Raw genomic sequence first — 21,109 nt, 5'->3', positions numbered from 1 at the left:
GAAAGAGCAAGAGAGAGAGAAAGAAAACAAGAGAGAAAGCAAGCAAGAGAGAGAGAGAAAGAAAGAAAGCAAGAGAGAAAGAGAACAAGAGAGAAAGAAAGCAAGAGAGAGAGCAAGAGAAAGAAAGAAAGCGAGAGAGAGAGAGAAAGAGAGGGAGGGAAGGTGGGAGAGAGAAAGACATAGAGGGAAGTAGGGAGGGAGAGAGAAAGAAAGAGAGCAATAAAGAGGAAAGAAGAGAGAAAGAAAGAGGGATGGAGAGAGAGAGAAAAAAGAGGGAGAGAGAGGGAGAGAGAAATAGAGCAAAAGGGAGGAAGAGAGAATTTTTTTGTCCAAACTTTTTTTACCACCCCCCCACCCCCCCAATGTGCCCCATGGTTTTGTAAATGTAAAAAATGTGTCGCGGCTCAAAAAAGGTTGAAAATCACTGGTCTAAGCAGATTGGTTAGCTTTGCTGGGAAAAAACACAGCGTAAGAACTGCTACCCCTGTATAATGTATATTTTATGCTCGTGCACTTCAGCATACCTTCAGAAGCCCGAGGTACCTCTGTCCTTTTTGCCGCTTGCTTCAGCATGTAGGTCAAATAAATATCTCTTTCTGAAACAATGGTTCGGTGAAGATCTGGAAATTCTCCAATCATCTCGGCCATCATTTGCTCTAGTAAATCCTTTTGTTTGCATTTCTCCACATCATCTTTACTGAAACAAAAATGTCTCAATGTCTTCATTATGTTCTCAGAGGGGAGGGGAAAAAAATAGAATGGAAACTGGAAACTAAAACAATTACAATGAAATGATAGTTAGCTGAGAAATTAATGACAAGTAGGAATCAACCATAGACTTTAGTACAGGTAGAGAGGATGCATTAATAATCTTTCTTTTTAAAAATATTACTGCTACATTGCAAATTCACTTTCCTTAGACCACTGATTTTCAACCTATTTTGAGCTGCGGCATTTTTTACATATACAAAATCATGGGGCACATTGAGGGGGCGGGCGGGCAGTGGGGGGGCTAAAAAAAGTTTGGACAAAAAAATTATCTCTCTCTCTCTCTTCCTCCCTTTCGCTCTATTTCTCCCCCTCTTTCTCTCTCTTCCTTCCTTTTTCTCTCTCTCCATCCCTCTTTCTTTCTCTCTTCCTTCCTTACTCTCTTTTTTGCTTTCTCTCTCCCTCCTTCCCTCCCTCTCTTTCTCTCTCTTGCTTTCTTTCTCTCTTTCTCTTTCTCTCTTTCTTTCTTTCTTTCTTTCTCTCTCTTTCTCTCTCTTGCTGAGCTTCGCAGCATACCTGACCATGTCTCGCGGCACACTAGTGTGCCACGGCACACTGGTTGAAAAACACTGCTTTAGACAATAGATGATATTCATTTAATAAGTAATAATTAACCACCTGGAGTCGAACGGAATGACAGTGTTTCCCCTCTCCTACAAAGCAGTTTTGAAATAAAAATCTGCACAACTAATGTCAAAAAGAAACGAGTAAAGTGCTTTAGATGTTACCTAGAGACTTCTGTGGGGAGATAAAAATCTATGGATGATGATGGAACTTATATCAAATGAAAGATTTATGTTTGAGGTCAGAAATATGATATTTTTGTTTATTAATCATTAAAAATTATTTCAGGTACAAACCTTAAATACTTTGACAAATAGAATTTAATATATACAACATTGTATATTATTATACATTTTATTTGTATGTATGACTGGTTTTTATATAATGGGTTTTTAAATGTTTTTTAGTATTGGATTTTGTTGTACTGTTTTACTGCTGTTGTTAGCTGCCCCGAGTCTGCGGAGAGGGGCGGCATACAAATCCAATAAAAAATAATAATAATAATTGTAGAAACCTACCTAAAATGATATCAAACTTATCCTATTTTGCACCAATAAACTATTTTCTCACTGATGCAACTAAGCGATTTACTTTTTTTTTGGGGAAAAGAAGCGTTCAGGCTTCACTTCCTACCTATAAATTATTAATTACAAAGTACAGTACTGTTTTGTAAAATATTGGGGGAAAGTCTGGTGTTGTGTTTTATAAAACACAGGGGGAAAGATCTGGTGTTCTAACTATAGTTAATAAAATATCAACTTGAATCCCAAAATATTCCAGCTGTATACTTTTTTAAAGGACTCATCACCTACCACAGGATGTAAAAGATAACAAATGACTTCTATAACATTCAACTCAAGCAAAATTGTAAATTGCCCAGTCACTTAAGTGAAATGGATGGTGTAGAAATTTGATAGATATTTCATCGTCCTCCTCGATCCACAGCTCACATTAGAGAAACATCTTTCAACTGTGGCGAGGGGGGGCATTCGCCCAGGTTTACCTGGTGCACCAGTTGCAAACATACTTGGACCGGGAGTCACTGCTCACAGTCACTCATGCCCTCATCACCTCGAGGCTCGACTACTGTAATGCTCTCTACATGGGGCTACCTTTGAAAAATGTTCAGAAACTTCAGATTGTGCAGAATGCAGCTGCGAGAGCAATCATGGGCTTTCCCAAATATGCCCATGTTACACCAACACTCTGCGGTCTGCATTGGTTGCCGATCAGTTTCCGGTCACAATTCAAAGTGTTGGTTATGACCTATAAAGCCCTTCATGGCACTGGAGCAGATTATCTTAGGGACCGCCTTCTGCTGCACAAATCCCAGCGACCAGTTAGGTCCCACAGAGTGGATCTTCTCTGGGTCCCGTCAAATAAGCAATGTCGTTTGGCAGAACCCAGGGGAAGAGCCTTCTCTGTGGTGGCCCCGGCCCTCTGGAACCAACTCCCCCCAAAGATTAGAATTGCCCCCACCCTCCTTGCCTTTCGTAAGCTACTTAAAACCCACCTCTGCCGTCAGGCATGGGGGAATTGAGATCCTCTTTCCCCCTAGGCCTTTACAATTCTATGCATGGTATGTATGTATGTATGTATGTTTGGTTTTTATATTAATGGGTTTTTAATCGTTTTTAGTATTGAATTACTATTGTACACTGTTTTATTGTTGCTGTTAGCCGCCCCGAGTCTCCGGAGAGGGGCGGCATACAAATCCAATAAATAAATAAATATATAAATAAATAAAACTATTAATACTTAGACTTATATACCGCTCTACAGTATTTTAGAGCATTTTGAGTGGTTTATAAATATGAGCTTATTTTCCTCAACAATGTGGCCCCTCAATTTACGAACCTTGAAAAGATTGCTATCAATTATGAGTTTTTTTACACAGTCCACTTTTAAATGTTCTCCTTGCATTGGAATTGTGAATTTGTGTTGACTTAGGGCTGGAAAAAAATCTTCTTCTGGGAAGATCGTTAGCACCTTGTTAGGGCTGGAAAAAAAAGCTTTGGAAAGCTACATTCAGAGTATAAGACGCACCCAAATTTTAAGCCTCTTTTTGGGGTGGAGAAGGTGCATCTTAGAGTCTGAAAAATACAGTACTTTTTAAAAAAGGATTTAGAAATATCAAATTTCTTCAGAAACTGATCTGCAGGTATAGGTAGTCCTCAACTTACATCCCCAATTGAGTCCAACTTTCTGTGGCTAAGCAAGATAGTTGTGAGTTCTGGCCCATTTTACAACCCTTCTTACCTAAGTTGTTAAGTGAATCACTGCCGCTGTTAATGTTAGCAACACGGTTGTAAAGTCAATTTGGCTTCCTGATTGACATCTATCTATCTATCTATCTATCTATCTATCTATCTATCTATCTATCTATCTATCTATCTATCCATCCATCCATCCATCTATCTATCTCTATCTACCTACCTACCTACCTAAAGTGAACACAAGAATAAGGGGACACAATCTGAAGTTAGTTGGGGGAAAGATCAAAAGCAACATGAGAAAATATTATTTTACTGAAAGAGTAGTAGATCCTTGGAACAAACTTCCAGCAGGCATGGTTGGTAAATCCACAGTAACTGAATTTAAATATGCCTGGGATAAACATACTGTATATCCATTGTAAGATAAAATACAGGAAATAGTATCAGGGCAGACTAGATGGACGATGAGGTCTTTTTCTGCCGTCAGTCTTCTATGTTTCTATGTTTCTATGTATCTATGTATCTATCTATGTATCTATCTATCTGTCTGTCTGTCTGTCTGTCTGTCTGTCTGTCTGTCTGTCTGTCTGTCTGTCTGTCTATCTATCTATCTACCTATCTAATCTATCTATCGACCATGGACATGCTGAAACTATTGTAAGTGTGAAAAATGATCATAAGTCACTTTTGTTGTACCTCTGGAATGGTCATAAACAAATGCGGCACTCCTTGTAGTAATTAAGGGCAATGCAATGACCAGGTGATAAAAGATATACTGAACATTTTGTCGTTTTCTTTTGAAGGCTTAAGTGTTGGTAATGACCTTTAAAGCCCTTCATGGCATTGGACCAGAATACCTCCGGAACCGCCTTCTACCGCACGAATCCCAGCAGCCGATAAGGTCCCACAGAGTTGGCCTTCTCTGGGTCCCGTCGACCAAACAATGTCATTTGGCGGGCCCCAGGGGAAGAGCCTTCTCTGTGGCGGCCCCGGCCCTCTGGAATCAACTCCCCCCGGAGATTAGAACAGCCTCCACCCTCTTTGTCTTTCGCAAATTACTCAAGACCCACCTATATCGCCAGGCATGGGGGAACTGAGACACCTCCCCCAGGCTTTTATATTTTATGTTTGGTATGTATGTGTTGTATGGTTATAATTGCTGGGGTTTTATATATCTTTTTCTTTTAATATTAGATTTGTTCACTGTTATATTGTTTTTTTTTATTGTTGTGAGCCACCCCGGAGAGGGGCGGCATACAAATCTAAATAATAATAATAATAATAATAATAATAATAATAATAATAATTATTATTATTATTATTATTAATCATCTTGCAAGACTCCTCCACTTTCAACTAGTGCAATCTGGACATTGCAATGGTAGAAAAATATCCTTTAACTATGTGGTAGTAATATAACCTACATTTATGTAATATCTTCTTGCAAGAGAAATAACCCTTTGAATAATCATTGTCCGTATTCTTTGCATGGAATGGAAATCTGGTTCAGGAGCAAGTTAGACCAGAACTGTTGGCAAGAACATAGTTGTAAACAAACTTAGGAGGCATTTCTATTGCCAAGAACGGGCAACAGAAAATTAATAAAAAGCTGTTACCTTACTATGCTCACAGAGTGAGTGGGAGGTGTGGATGACTAAAAGTACACAAAACACATTCTAATTATAAGATGTCATTTTTTTTTGAGAGAGATGTTCAGCCTTGCTTGGCTGTTACGTTTATGTCGCATATGCTACAACAGAAGACTTGGTATAGCTGAGATACCAAGAAAAAGCCCACTGGGCACAACTCCTTAGTCATTAGGTAGTTTATTTCACATTATTCTCATATCAGTATAGCCAAGACAGTGTCCAAATGGGTTTGCTGTTTATGCTAAGGGTGACAGATGAATTTCATTACATTCTGATTCAGAGTTACTGTTGTGGTTAGCTCTGGCCCAGCTCCTGCCCCAAGGACTGTGGATGTGGGGGAGATATCCACATGCTGCAGGCCTGTTTTGCCCCCCGGTGGAATCTGCTGATGAAGGCTCCTCTGACCAAGAAGACATGAGTAACAGGGAGGGGGAGAGTGTGGCAGACAGCTCAGAAGGAGATCAATTATCTAGCTCCTCCTTGGATTCAGAACAAGAGTTAATGATACAGCCACACATGAGGAGAGCGATGCATAGGCAACAACAACTGAAAGATTATTATCAAAGAAAATGAGGCCACCTGTGGTTGGGTGGGGCTGTGGTAATTAATGAGGCTGCTATAAAGAGCAGCCTGTGGGTTTGGCCATTGTGGAGGATTATCTGATCGTTGTGTTTCATGACTGCTTTACTGACTTTGACCTTTTGTGTGCTGATTTTTCCCCGCTTTGAAACTAAACCAGAGCAAAGTGTGTTTCACTTTGTGAAAGAAGAAGGACTGTGAATTGCCTCACAGCTGCAAGCTAAGTATCACAGAACTGATAAGGGTCTTGTACAAATTACCAGTTTGTTTGGAGACCAGTGCTCTTTGCTATACCAAACGAGGGCTTAGTTTATGTGAATTTTCATTAGAAAGAACATTGTTTTGAATTTTCAAACGTGTGTGTGTCTGAAATTTGTACCTGTGAATTTTTGGGAGGATTCTACCAGAGAGCCCGACAGAACATCATCTAGTTTTAATTAATTGGATTTAGCCATTTTATTTTATTGTTTCCTTTTATATATTGTAAGCCGCCCCAAGTCCTCAGAGAGCAGCAGCATATAAATCCAATAAATAAATAAATAGATCAAAACTTCCCATTTTTTTCTACTCTGCTTGCACAAGAGGGCTCTCTAGAAGCCTTTGAAGAATACCGGTTCACACAATATCTCATCCATCTCAGCTACACACTGGACTTTTTCTTCCAGCTGAAATGCCAGCAGAAAAAAAAATAGGGATCTGGGGCTCATTTTTAATGTGTGCAACCATTTACCAACTGATGCTTATGAACTAGATCAAACAGTCTAGATTACACTCTTGCACAAAGAGCTAGTAAGGCTTAAATATAAAAACAGATTACAGTTGCAAAAAGTAAAAGCAAATCTCTTTTTAAAAGCAGTAGAAGTTCATGAAGGCAACCTTATCTACAGGGAAGTAAGAGCTCCATCTAGTCCAGTGTTTCCCAACCTTGGCAACTTGAAGATATCTATACTTCAACTCCTAGAATTCCCCAATTTGAAGTCCAAATATCTTCAAGTTGCCAAGGTTTGGAAACACTGATCTAGTCAATGACATGGTAGTAGTCATTTTGAAAAGATCTGAAGACTAACAATTTTTCTGAGGTAGGGTATTCTGCATTCCCCTTTCAAGTTCAACCTACCCTGTTAATTTCAAGGAAGCACATAAGATTAATAAAATAAACTCTTCTATATATGAAATTCTGGCTGAAATTGCTGGCTTTCTCAAAAATGTTTTATATAATTAGATCATCCAAATTGGCTATTTGTGCCTTATCCTACAGAACATTTTGAAATGTACTGCTTTTGAGTTACATTTTAAATACATTTCCCCCCCCCCTGGAAATAAAAACAGGAAAGGCAATGATCACCACAATTAATTAAAAGATAATTCAGGCATACGGTAAATTCTGTTTGTTTAGCACAGCGGTTCTCAAACTGTGGGTTACAACACCCTTTTACAGGGGTCGCCTAAGACCACTGGACAATACATATTTCCAATGGTCTTAGGAATTGAGATACCACTCCTCTATCCGTCTCCAGGTGGGTCCACCCAAATGCAAATAGGCTACTGCAAAAAAAAAAAAAATCTCTACCATCAGAACTTCTGAGCATGTGCAGAAGCCAAATTTCTGGCACTGCGCATGTGTTGCCATCTTGTTTTCAGTTCTTTTTTTTGCATTTTTAAAAAAAATTGGCACTGAACATGTGCGTCTGCGCAAATCGCAGGCGTGCTTACGAGGCACAACCATGCAGTGCAAGAGGAAGTGAATTGGTAGCAAGGTAAGTTAGAACCCACCCCTGAGTTTCCTAATAATTTTATTATTTTATGGTTGGGGTTCACCACAACATGAGGAACTGTGTTAAAGGGTCATAGCATTAGGAAGGTTGAGAACCATTGGTCTAGCAACATTCCGCTACTTCAACTTTCCTTAAGATTGTAGTAGAATAATAATCCTCAGACAGTCTCTCTCCAAAAAATATTTCTTCTAAATGTAACACTCTGTCACATGCTGATTTAGAAACATAGAACATAGACTGACGGCAGAAAAAGACCTCATGATCCATCTAGTTTGCCCTTATACTATTTTCTGTATTTTATTTTAGGATGGATATACGTTTATCGCAGGCATGTTTAAATTCAGTTACTGTGGATTGACCAACCACATCTGCTGGAAGTTTGTTCCAAGGATCTACTACTCTCTTTCAGTAAAATAATATTTTCTCATGTTGCTTTTGATCTTTCCCCCAACTAACTTCAGATTGTAAACCCCTGGTTCTTGTGTTCACTTTCCTATTAAAAACACTTCCCTCCTGAACTTTATTTAAGCCTTTAACATATTTAAATGTTTCGATCATGTCCCCCCTTTTCCTTCTGTCCTCCAGACCAGTGTTTCCCAACCTTGGCAACTTGAAGATACCTGGACTTCAACTCCCAGAAGTCCCCAGCCAGCATTGGATGGCTGGGGAATTCTGGGAGTTGAAGTCCAAATATCTTTAAGTTGCCAAGGTTGGGAAACACTGCTCCAGACTATACAGATTGAGTTCATTAAGTCTTTCCTGATACGTTTTATGCTTAAGACCTTCCACCATTCCTCTAGCCTATCTTTGGACCTGTTCAATTTTGTCAATATCTTTTTGTAGGTGAGGTCTCCAGAACTGAACACAGTATTCCAAATGTGGTCTCACCAGCGCTCTATATAGCGGGATCACAATCTCCCCCTTCCTGATTGTTATACATTCTTAACAATGTATGTATGGGTTTTAATTGTTTTAATGCTTAAGATGTTTCTAATATATTTTTTTCTGTTGTTAAGCTGTCCGGAGTCCTTTGGGAGTTGGGCAACAGATAAATTTAATAAATAAAATAAATTAATGATGTCATCCACCATAGAAATTTTTTATTTATGTTTTATTTGTTTTCTGAATTTCTGCTTACTGGTTGAACTTTGCTATTCATGTTGGAATAAATATTTTGTATATCAGTATGTCCTTTTTCATGTGTTCTAGCCTCCGAATTGTTATATTTTTCCTGTGAGTTGCTGTATAAATACCATATTCTAAGCTACAGATTTATATCCTACTCGAGAGCTATTTAGCAAACCTTAGCCTGCCTACATTAACACTTTCCCTGATTTTGCTACAGAACTAGCAATAAAGACGTGCTATCTTCATCCACTCTTTCAATGCATTTGCAAATGTTTGCACAAGCCATCCAGTACCCCTTGAGAACTATGCAATCTGTTGACTAATTGTCACACTTATGCCTACCTGATTGGATCAGACAGGAAACAGAGGCCCCAAGCAAGCTTTATTTTTTGCCAGATAGAAAGTGCAGCAATGGCTCTCTTGAATGTGACTGGAATAGGTCTATCTCCGAGATGAAACTTGCAGAAAGGCACTTTACTCGCCTAGAACAGGAGTCAGATTAGCGCTGCATAAGTTTCTAACAACAAGGATATACAATAATACTGACATCAATGTCTTTGTTCATTTTTATCTTCGTTTATCAGTAAAGACAAGCTGCCCATTGGAAGATCTGGTATAATAATAATAATAATAATAATAATAATAATAATAATAATAATAACAACAACAACAACAACAACAACAATATTTTTATTGTTGTTGTTGTTATTATTATTTTAAAAATGGTAAATAATGGTAATTCCAGTGGTGATTGGAACACTGGGTGCTGTCCCAAAAGCACTGCAATTACATTAAAAACAGCTTAAAATCGGCAAAATCACCATCAGTCAAATGCATAAAGTTGCACTGCTTGGTTCAGCATATATACAGTGATACCTCGTCTTACAAACGCCTCATCATACAAACTTTTGGAGATACAAACCCGGGGTTTAAGATTTTTTTGCCTCTTCTTACAAACTATTTTCACCTTACAAACCCACCGCCGCCGCTGAGATGCCCTGCCTCCGGACATCCGTTGCCAGCGAAGCGCCCATTTTTGTGCTGCTGGAATTCCCCTGAGGCTCCCCTCCATGGGAAACCCCACCTCCAGACTTCCGTGTTTTTGTGATGCTGCAGAGGAATCCCAGCAGGGGAATCCCCGAAGCACAAAAACGGGCACTTCATTGGCAACGGAAGTCCGGAGGTGGGGTTTCCCAGTGAGGGGAGCCTCAGTGAAATCGCAGCATCACAAAAACACAGAGGTCTGGAGATGGGGTTTCAAGGACTTTGGTGTTTTTGTAATGCTGCGATTTCACTGATGCTCCCTTCGCTGGGAAATCCCACCTCCGGACTTCTATTGCCAGCGAAGCGCTTGTTTTTGCGATGCTGGGATTCCCCTACTGGGATTTCTCTGCAGCATTGCAAAAACACAGAAGTCCGGAGGTGGGGTTTCCTATGGAGGGGAGCCTCAGGAGAATCCCAGCAGCGCAAAAATGGGCGCTTCGGCTGGCAAAAGGGGTGAATTTTGGGCTTGCACGCATTAATCACTTTTCCATTGATTCCTATGGGAAACATTGTTTCGTCTTACAAACTTTTCACTTTACAAACCTCATCCCGGAACCAATTAAGTTTGTAAGACAAGGTATCACTGTACTTTGAAAATATATTATGATGTCTTAGACTCCTGGCTGGGGCTCGACTCATAATTAATGCCAAATCCAGTGAAACAACTGGTTGCTGTGATACAATTGTAAATAATGGTGATGGTGATGTTGATGCAGATAATGATGTTTGTACTTTTGATTCTACTGAATACCCAAGCCAGCCACAACCCAGGTTCAAGAGAAAGCTTTTGATATATGTGGCTTCCTGTCACAACCAGATTTTATGTGGTATAATTGAAAATAAATGACTGATGGTTTAAGATCCAGGGCAAATGAAAAGATTGAATGGGTTTTGAGGCGAACGAGGATGGGGGGGGGGGATTGCTATTATATGATTTAAGACTTTCTGAACTTAAAGCCTGCTGTTAGTGATGATTAATTAACAGTTGGGCTTTTGAAAGAAAAGACTGCCTTTAGGTTTGTGTGTGTGAGAGACCTCTACTAAAACAGTTATTAGTAGTCGGTTCTTGATTAAAATAAGTTCAAACAAACTGTGTGTTTGCTACGTTCTTAGCTGGGGCAGAACAGTTGTAAATCAAGGACTACCTAGGACAGTGATGGTGAACCTATGGCATGGGTGTCACAGGTAGCATGCAAGACGTTACCCTAGGTCAGCTCCAATGTGCATGCTGCCCAATTGATTTTTGGCTCGCCCGGAGGATCTGGGAGAGCATTGTCAGCTTCTGGAGAGTATCTTGGGAGATGGAGAACATTTTTGCCTCTGGAGCCTGGGGAGGGCAAAAAATGGGCCTACTGGACCCACCAGAATTTGGGAAATGGGTTGTTTCAGGCCTCCAGAGGGCCTCTGGGGGGCAGGGAAGGCCATTTTCGCCACCCTCAGGCATTGAATTATGGGTGTGGGCACTCGCGCATGCGTCATAGCACACACACATGCGCTTTCGGCACCCGAGGACAAAAAGGTTCGCCATCACTGACCTAGGACAACTCACTGCAGGCAAGTTCAACTCTGTACTAATCATTTCATTCACATATTTTTATTCACTGGCAACCATGTTTTTGTTGATCCTGTTGCAACTCTTGTATTTCTGGATTATTATCTTGTATTTATTTTATTATTATTGGTCACAGTTTGGTTGAAATTTTGACTTGTATGGCAATGAGGTTGTTCCATGGCAAGTTGGATGCAGTGAGTTATCCCGTTCTGTTTGATGGATATTTTTAAACTTTTTTAAAAAAAATAATTTATTTCCATGTTTAAACAGTAGAAATTGGCCCAGGAGAATCTGATGGAATAAATAATAAATGGATACATACATACATACATACATATGTGTGTGTGTGTGTGTGTGTGTGTGTGTGTGTGTGTATAGAATAGAATAGAACAGAATTTTATTGGCCAAGTGTGATTGAACACACAAGGAATTTGTCTTGGTGCGTATGCTCTCAGCGTACATAAAAGAAAAAGATACATTTGTCAAGAATCATGTGGTACAACACTTAATGATTGTCATAGGGGTCAAATAAGCAATGAAGAAACAATCAATACAGTGGTACCTCGAGATACGAGTTTAATTCGTTCCGGACCTGGGCTCTTAAGTCGAGCAGCTCTTATCTCGAACGACTTTTCCCCATAGGAATTAATGTAAATAATTTTAATTGGTTCCAGCCCTCAAAAAACTCACAAAGTTAGTCTAAATTATGCAGAAAGACATGTTTTTAATGAAGAAATGTACATGTACATATAAATGAATAATGAAGTTTCTTTCACTTAACTTGTAAACTTTCTTAAACTTTTAAATTTACATATGTTCAACTTCTCTGCCACCCAATCCTGTAGGACAGAGGTCCCCAACCCTTTTTGCACCAGGGACCGGCTTTAAGCGATCAAGAGAGGAATGGGTGAATGAATGGACGGAGGGTGGGAAGGAAGGAAGGAAAGAGGGAAGGGACAGGAACAGAGGAAGGAAGCAAGGAAACTTATGAAAGGGGAGAGTAAGAGAGGAATGAGTGAAGGGAGGGAGGGAGGGAAGAAGGTGGGAAGGAGAAAGAAAAGAAGAAATAGAGGAAGGGAAGGTAAAAGAGAGAAAGAAAAAGAGCAAGAAAGAAAGCAAGCAAGCAAGAAAGAAAGAAAGAAAGAAAGAAAGAAAGAAAGAAAGAAAGAAAGGGGGAAGGGACAGGAACAGAGGAAGGAAGCAAGGAAACTTATGAAAGGGGAGAGTAAGAGAGGAATGAGTGAAGGGAGGGAGGGAGGGAGGGAAGAAGGTGGGAAGGAGAAAGAAAAGAAGAAATAGAGGAAGGGAAGGTAAAAGAGAGAAAGAAAAAGAGCAAGAAAGAAAGCTGCAAGCACCCCCCCGAGCCCCCCAGGCCGGCTGCAACCTTTTAAAACACGCGCGCCGCTTCGCAGCTGTCTCCTGAAGCCGAACGCGGAAGTTAGCGTTTGGCTTCAGGAGACAGCTCCTTGGCGCTTGTATCTCGAATTTGGGCTTGTAAGTAGAACAAAAATATCTCTCCCCTCCCAGCTCTTATCTCGAGTTGCTCTTAAGTAGAGCAGCTCTTATGTCGGGGTTCCACTGTATTAATAAAAATCTTAGGATACAAGCAACAAGTTACAGTCATACAGTCCTAAGTGGGAGGAAAAGGATGATAGGAAGGATGAGAAAAACTAGAATAGAAGTGCAGAAGTGCATGTGTGTGTGTGCATATATATATATATGTATAACATATTTTGCTGATAATGAAAAGGAAGGGAGAGTACTATAGATCTATTTCGGGCTTATTTGCCTTCATCAGGTAGCCACATCCTTACTGGGATTTGAACCTGGGGCCTCTGCCTCGTAAGGCATGGGCCTTAACCATTAGACTACAGGCTCATCTCCTATATCAGCTTGGGTTATGTATGTATGTATGTACGTTTGTGTGTGTGTGTGTGTGTGTGTGTATTAGCTGCTAGTATTTTGCAATTCATAGCATTGCCCTGGGGGAGTGGGGGAAGTATTGTTATTTTTATTTTAAACTCACCTCTTTGAAAGCTTCCCTGAATTCACCTCCGGGAGCCATTCCTAATTGTTCCGTGATATGTGCAGACACTTTCAGCAGCAGCATTTGCATCAATCCAGACATCAGCCCATTCTGACATGAGGGAGGAAGAGACATCATTAAAATGAATGCCTTACCCTTGAAACTGAATAGAAGAAAAACCAAATATAATTCCACTAACAGTCTTGCGAAAGCGGAAAAATAGCTCTTCTACTATTTGGAGTTGGCTTACTAGCAAATTTCCTACAACCATATAAAGTCTTTGTAGGAAATTTGTGTGTGAGAGTGTGTGTGTAGGAAACACACACACTTGCACACACAGCTATTGCACCAGTAATGATGATGAGCAAGGAGAACAGGGACAAGTTCTAATCCTACCTTAGGCGTAGAAGTGCATAAGTGCACCAACGTGCCTCCTATCCCCTGTCCTAATGTCTCTTTATGTCTTACTATCATCATGTATATGAACATTAAATATCTCTAATCTTCTAATCTTTTACTCATGTACAGTGTTCCCTCGATTTTCGCGGGGATGTGCTCTGAGACCACCCGCGAAAGTCGAATTACCGCAAAGTAGAGATGCGGAAGTAAATACACCATTTTTGGCTATGAACAGTATCACAAGCCTTCCCTGAACACTTTAAACCCCTAAATTACCATTTCCCATTCCCTTAACAACCATTTACTCACCATTATTACTGGTACTCACCATTGAATAAGACACTTAAGTGATCCTGATATTTATAAACATAATTATTTATTAACAACAATTATTATTTTTTTGCAATAACGCTGATTGGCCGAGATTTCAGCCAATCAGCAATGGCAGACGAAGGTTTGGCGATGACGTATGACATCATCGGGCGGGGAAAAACGTGGTATAGAAAAAAACAGCAAAGTATTTTTTAATTAATATTTTTTGAAAAACCGTGGTATAGGCTATTCGCGAAGTTTGAACCCGCGAAAATCAAGGGGACACTGTATATTAATATGATTATTTCTTCACATTCCTACATTATGTACTTGACAAAACAAAAAATAAAAAAATAAAAAAATAAATTTAAAAAATAAAAATAAATAAAAGATAGATAGATAGATAGACAGAGAGAGAAAGAGAAAGAAAGAAAGAAAGAAAGAAAGAAAGAAAGAAAGAAAGAAAGAAAGAAAGAAAGAAGTTGGCTCTTTCAGCCCTTAACAGGGAAGGCAAAAATGATCTATCTACCAGCCAGCACTGGACTAAAATGACAGGTTATGTTATTTATTTGATTTCTATAGCTGCCATCTCATCAAGTGATTCTGGGAGGCAACCAGCATAAAACGTAAAGACTGATAAAAACAATTAAAACAGCATAAAATAAATACAAACAGTACCAAGTACACAGTCTTGCAAAAGGCCATCGAGATTCCAGAAGAGAGGACCTAGGGAAGAGAACGCAAGACTCCAGGTTCTTCCTACCTGATATTCCTTTGCTAACTGGACCTGACTGAATTGGATGGACAGAAACAACCAGGAAGAGACAGTCCCTGAGGCAGAGGTTCCCAAACTTGGCAACTTTAAGAGTTGTGGACTTCAATTCCCAGAATTCTCCAGCTAGCTAGGCTGCTATGGTGGCTGGAGAATTCTGGGAGTTGAAGTCCCCAAGTCTTAAAGTTGCCAAGTTTGAATATCTTTGCCCCTTATAAGGCAGGGTTAGGCAAAGTTGGCTCTTCTATGACAAGTGGACTTCAACTCCCAGAATTCCTGAGCTAGTATGATTGGCTCAGGAATTCTGGGAGTTGAAGTCCGCAAGTCATAGAAGAGCCAACTTTGCCTACCCTTGTCCTAAGGTAATAAGGCCCCAAGCCATGAAGACTTTCAAGGCTAGACTATGACTAGACTATCTACGCCGTGTGAGGTCATCATTTCTTCAGCTAAACCAGTGGTTCCCGATGTGGGCCCCACGCCCCACAGGGGGGCAATTTGAGCCTTGTTTAATGACCTTTTAGGCTTCCTCTGCATGTGTAGAATTTGTGGAAGGCTTTGTGCATGCGCAGAGGGTTAAAAAAAGAAAATGGTGGCGTCCGGGCGGGGCTTCATGCTGTTGCCGCTACTGGTTCTCCGAATCACTGGTGGCCACCGTTACCGGTACACCCAACTGGGCTGACTAGTAGTATTTCACCCCTGACTCTAACATGTGCAAAGGCCCCCATGTATATGATCCATAACATTCAGTGTCTGCGACCTTCACTGATTCAGACTAATGGTAATTATACAGATATAATCCAAAGGTTTCTAAAAACTTTTAAATCATCTGTTAGAACAATAAAAAGGGAAGAAAATAGTTCTAAAATTATCTAACTCGTTCTAGCATACTAATGTTTGTTTCCACCTTCTTGTCAGGGAACAGTAAAAATAATTCCCTAAATAAATCATCAATTGAATGGTCCAACCCAACCCAACATACAGCTTATTTGCTTGCTACTTAAATCAACAACAAAAAAGGTTTATTTGTTTGTTTAAATTGCTGGTTTTCTACTTTAAAAACAATCACGTAGCATTCTGCTCCTTTGAAAACAATGGCATTAATGAATTCCTTTGCCATCAGGCAGTACTTTTATGTTAAGACAGAATTTCTAAATGTCCTTGGTGCATGTTGCTATTGTGGTTACGGTTAATCTTCAATTCAAATCACAATCTGGGTCTGGTAAAAAATTAACAATTCAAATTGTTGTTGTTGTTAGCATATGGCATTGTTGCAAGCGCCAGCAGATCACAATGCAACTGCAGAGTAGTAATTTGGCTTAGCCAAGATACCAGCTCTGTTGCAGGACACACTTATGCGCTTTCCAAGGTACACCACAAGAGGGCCAGGTGACTTCACACCAGAGAGAAAGATGAGTAGCCCTTCCTGCAGTATCACCAAAGGGCCCCTCTCTTTCCGGAGCTGCCTCACAAACAGGGAGGCAGCCTGCTATGGGCCACACTGCGCACCAGTAGCGAAAATGGAGCCGCACGCACAGCTATGTGTTGCCAGAATGCGTGTGCGTCCCAGCGAGATTTTGCTTCTGCGTATGCGCAGGAAGCAAAACCTTGCGAGAGGACATGTACGTGAGGTTTTGGCAAAAAAATTTGGCATTTTTTTGGCCTCTGCGCATGTGCAGAAGCAAAAAAACCCACCGAAATCTCTCTCTTGCACATGCGTCCTCTCACAAGATTTTACTTCCTGTGCATGTGCAGAAGCAAAATCTCGCTGGGTTGCGTATGTGTGCACGGTGGCGACCCGCTAATGGTGGTTAGTAGCAACCCCCGCCTGGTTCAAACCTGTCATCTGACTGACTGCACAGAGCACCAACTCCCATCCAAGTGGTACCTATCTATCTACTTGCATCGAAAATGCTTTCAAACTATTAGGTGGACATGTACTGAAACAACTGACAGCTTACCCTGCCACACAGTGCTAGGGCTTATGGAGCGGAGACCACCACCAGAGTCATTAAGTCACTGAACCACTGCACCTCCAATTGGTTCATGTTAGTATACAGTGGTACCTCTACCTACAAATGCCTCTACCTACAAACTTTTCTCGATAAGAACTGGGTATTCAAGATTTTTTTTGCAATTATCAAGAACAATTTTCCACTGACAAACCCAAGTCTCCGAAACTGTAACCGGAAAATGCAGGGAAAAACCTTTGTGGGGCCTCTCTAGGAATCTCCTGGAAGGAAACAGGGCTGGAAAAGGCAAGGAGAAGCCTCCGTGGGGCCTCTCTAGGAATCTCCTGGGAGGAAACAGAGCCTCCACCCTCCCTGTGGTTTCCCCAACTGCACGCATTATTTGCTTTTACATTGATTCCTATGGGGAAAATTGCTTCTTCTTACAAACTTTTCTACTTAAGAACCTGGTCAAGGAACGAATTAAGTTCGTAAGTAGAGTTACCACTGTACATACACAAAGATTGAACAAAGTTCTACATTGCCAGTTTGTAGGAACTAAAATATTCGGATAACAGCACTGCAGACCATATTAACACTTCAAACAACTTCCCCTAAAACCATTTCACTGTTATATATATTTATCAGGGTGTTTTTTTAACCAGAGTTCTTTATTGACAGAGGAACTCTACACCCCATCCCCCAGCTTACATTTTCTGTTTCCAAACGTAGATTAGAAAATCATTTTATTTTAGGTACATCCTTTTGTAGGCATTTGTTGTAACCTCTAAATGTTGCAATATTTGCAATATGTCACAGGAAACAGAAACTGTTTCTTTAGGGTGAGTCACAAGTTATTAATCACCCATTCTCTCCCCATACTCAATAAGGAACAAATAGAAATGTTTAGAATATGGAGTCCAATCTGCCAAGGATTTTATCAAAAATTTACTGCATCTTGGTTCTCTATCTGCAAATCATTGGAAGTTGCACCAAATAATCACATTTCAAAATGATGATTTATTTGATTGTCCTGCCCAACAGGTTTTATGTAACTGAGTTTTTCATTTTTAAAATCTTCTTGAGTTGCATTTGAGGCTCTCTCCCTTATACAGTGGTACCTCAAGATACGAACCCCTCGTCTTACGAACAACTCATGATACGAACCCAGGGTTCAGAAAAATTTTGCCTCTTCTTACGAACTTTTTTCGAGTTACGAACCGGCGTTCGGAGACTGCTGGGAAGCCGCATGGCTGTTTTAAAAGGTGACAGCCGGGTGGCGGGGCTTCCCAGAAGCCTCCCGATCGCCGGTTCGTAACTCGAACAAAGTTCGTAAGAAGAGGCAAAATTTTTCTGAACCCCGGGTTCGGTTCGGGAGGTTGCTGGGAAGCCCCCCAGCCCAGCTGTCACCTTTTAAAACAGCCGCGCGGCTTCCCAACTGTCTCCGAACACCGAACGCGGAAGTTCGGCTTTGGCATTCGGCTTCGGGAGACAGCTGGGAAGCCGCGCAGCTGTTTTAAAAGGTGACAGCCGGGGTGGGGGGCTTCCCAGCACCCCCCCGAACCCGGGTTCGGGGTTCGGGGGGGTGCTGGGAAGCCCCCCAGGCCGGCTGTCACCTTTTAAAACAGCCACGCGGCTTCCCAGCAGTCGCCGAAAGCAGTTTTTTTGCGGGGGTTTTTTTGGTTGCACGGATTAATTGACTTTACATTGTTTCCTATGGGAAACAATGTTTCGTCTTACGAACCTTTCGTCTTACGAACCTCCTCCTTGCACCAATTAAGTTCGTATCATGAGGTATTACTGTATTTTGAGCCACAGCGGCGCAGTGGTTAGAGTTCAGTACTGCACTACTTCTGCTACTTGCCAGCTGCCTGGAATTTGGCAGTTCAAATCTCACCAGGCTCAAGGTAGACTCAGCCTTCCATCCTTCCAAGGTTGGTAAAATGTGGCTCCAGATTTTTGGGAGCAATATGTTGACTCTGTAAACTGCTTAGAGAGGGCTGTAAAGTACCGTGAAGCGGTATGTACAGTAAGTCTAAGTGCTATTGTTATTTAGGTTATGTATACTGCTGAAAATAAAATAAAGGGAGCACTCATATAACACATCCTATATCTGAATGAATGAAATATTCTCATTGAATATTTCCTTTGCACAACTATTCCATTTGCACAACAGCATGTGAAATTGTCAGTGTTGCTTCCTAAGTGGACAGTTTGATTTCAGAGAAATTTGATTTACTTGGAGTTATATTCTGTTGTTTAAGTGTTTCTGTTATTTTTTTTGAGCAGTGTATTTTAGGGCTATGTGAACTGTTACGAGTTAAAGGTGCTTCAGAGGATTTGAGGGTACAAGCATAGCACAGCAGCATTTTTCTCCCAGGATTTCGGCTGTGGCGAGGAGGGCGTTTGCCCAGGTTCGCCTGGTGCAGCAGTTGCGGCCCTATTTGGACAGGGAGTCATTGCTCACAGTCACTCATGCCCTCATCACCTCGAGGTTCGATTACTGCAACGCTCTCTACATGGGGCTACCTTTGAAAAGTGTTTGGAAACTCCAGATCGTACGGAACGCGGCCGCGAGAGCCATCGTGGGGCTTCCCAGATTCGCCCACATATCTACAACACTCCGTGGCCTGCATTGGTTGCCGATCAATTTCCGGTCACAATTCAAAGTGTTGGTTATGACCTTTAAAGCCCTGCATGGCATTGGACCAGAATACCTCCGTAACCGCCTGCTACCGCACGAATCCCAGCGACCGATAAGGTCCCACAGAGTTGGCCTTCTCCGGGTCCCGTTGACTAAACAATGTCGTCTGGCGGGCCCCAGGGGAAGAGCCTTCTCTGTGGCGGCACCGGACCTCTGGAATCAACTCCTCCTGGAGATTAGAACTGCTCCCACCCTGCTTGTCTTCCGTAAACTACTCAAGACCCAGCTATACCGCCAGGCATGGGGGATTTGAGACATCTTTTCCCCAGGCTCCTTATAATTTATGTTTGGTATGTATGTGCCGTGTAGTTTTTTTTATTATGATAAGGTTTTTAGTTATTTTTAATATTAGATTTGTGCCATTGTAATATTGTTTTTATCATTGTTGTGAGCCACCCCAAGTCTTCGGAGAGGGGCGGCATACAAATCTAATAAATTGAATTGAACTGAATTGAATCAAATGGCTGTTGAGCAATTCTGTTTGGGCCTTACTTATATCCCTGCATACTCTGGAGAGTATTTCCTTCTCCACCATTAGAAACAGGTTTTTCCTCTTCTCTCTGCTCCTTGTTTTACTTCCAACCTATATGCAATGACTCATTTCAACTGTAAAATGGACACGATGTTGAGAGCATGGCTGAGCAGAGGAAAAGGGACCAAATCACATTAGCCCTTCACACCACACTGCACTCCTTAAGGTTAGAAACACTTGGGTCAGGGGACCCCAACCTTGGCAACATTAACAACTGTGGACTTCAATTCCCTGATTATGGGAGTTGAAATCCAGAAGTCTTAAAAGTTGCCAAGGTTGGACAGTGTCAGTACTGTATACTTGACTAGTTGGTTTTCCAATATACAACTTAAACCAGCAATGTATGGTTAAGAGAATTTATTTATTTATTTATTTATTTATTTATTTATTTATTCATTCATTCATTCATTCATTCATTTATTGGATTTGTATGCCGCCCCTCTCCGCAGACTCGGGGGCGGCAACAGTGATAAGAAACAGCATCTAACAATCCAATACTAAACAACTAAAAAAAACCCTTATTATAAAACCAAACATACATACAAACATACCAGGCGTAAATTGTAAGGCCTAGGGGGAAAGAATATCTCAGTTCCCCCATGTCTGACGGCAGAGGTGGGTTTTAAGAAGCTTACGAAAGGCAAGGAGGGTGGGGGCAATTCTAATCTCTGGGAGGAGTTGGTTCCAAAGGGCCGGGGCCGCCACAGAGAAGGCTCTTCCCCTGGGTCCTGCCAAACGACATTGTTTAGTTGACGGGACCCAGAGAAGGCCCACTCTGTAGGACCTAACTGGTCGCTGGGATTCGTGCAGCAGAAGGCGGTCCCTGAGATAAGCTGGTCCGGTGCCATGAATTAGCACAATGTTGCTTTAAGGGCTAGTGCTGCAATTAGCTATAAGAGGGAGCCAGATGTGTCTCTCTCTCTTCCTGAACTCTTCCTGATTATTTTTCTGCTAGTTTGTCTGCATGACTGCTGTAGAACTGCTTTGTGCTAAATGCTGGTTTAATGTATATGTATTATGTAAGTAAGCTTGAAATTTATTTATTTATTGGACTTTTATGCCCACCCCCCCTCCGAGGACTTGGGGCGGCTTACAACATATAACTGAACAATATATAACATCCTAAATCCAATTAATTTAAAT

The 21,109-nt window shown here is 41.1% G+C and overlaps 1 protein-coding gene across 2 annotated transcripts in view; it reads right to left on the bottom strand.

The window, feature by feature from the left end:
- The window catches only part of TRABD (TraB domain containing), a 46,598-nt gene that overhangs the window by 7,523 nt on the left and 17,966 nt on the right, over positions 1–21,109 (bottom strand). For both annotated transcript variants that reach the window (XM_070755385.1, XM_070755386.1), the window contains exons 6-8: positions 13,302–13,412; positions 9,022–9,161; positions 525–697 (exon numbers count right to left, since the gene is read on the bottom strand). In XM_070755385.1, the coding sequence (XP_070611486.1) occupies positions 525–697; positions 9,022–9,161; positions 13,302–13,412 (424 nt within the window). The remainder of the gene's footprint in view (positions 1–524; positions 698–9,021; positions 9,162–13,301; positions 13,413–21,109) is intronic.

Source organism: Erythrolamprus reginae, chromosome 6 (genome assembly GCF_031021105.1).
Source record: "Erythrolamprus reginae isolate rEryReg1 chromosome 6, rEryReg1.hap1, whole genome shotgun sequence".
Classification (NCBI taxonomy): domain Eukaryota; kingdom Metazoa; phylum Chordata; class Lepidosauria; order Squamata; family Dipsadidae; genus Erythrolamprus; species Erythrolamprus reginae.
The sequence above is the reverse complement of the archived record's forward strand: the minus strand, read 5'-3'. Positions and strand labels throughout refer to the sequence as shown.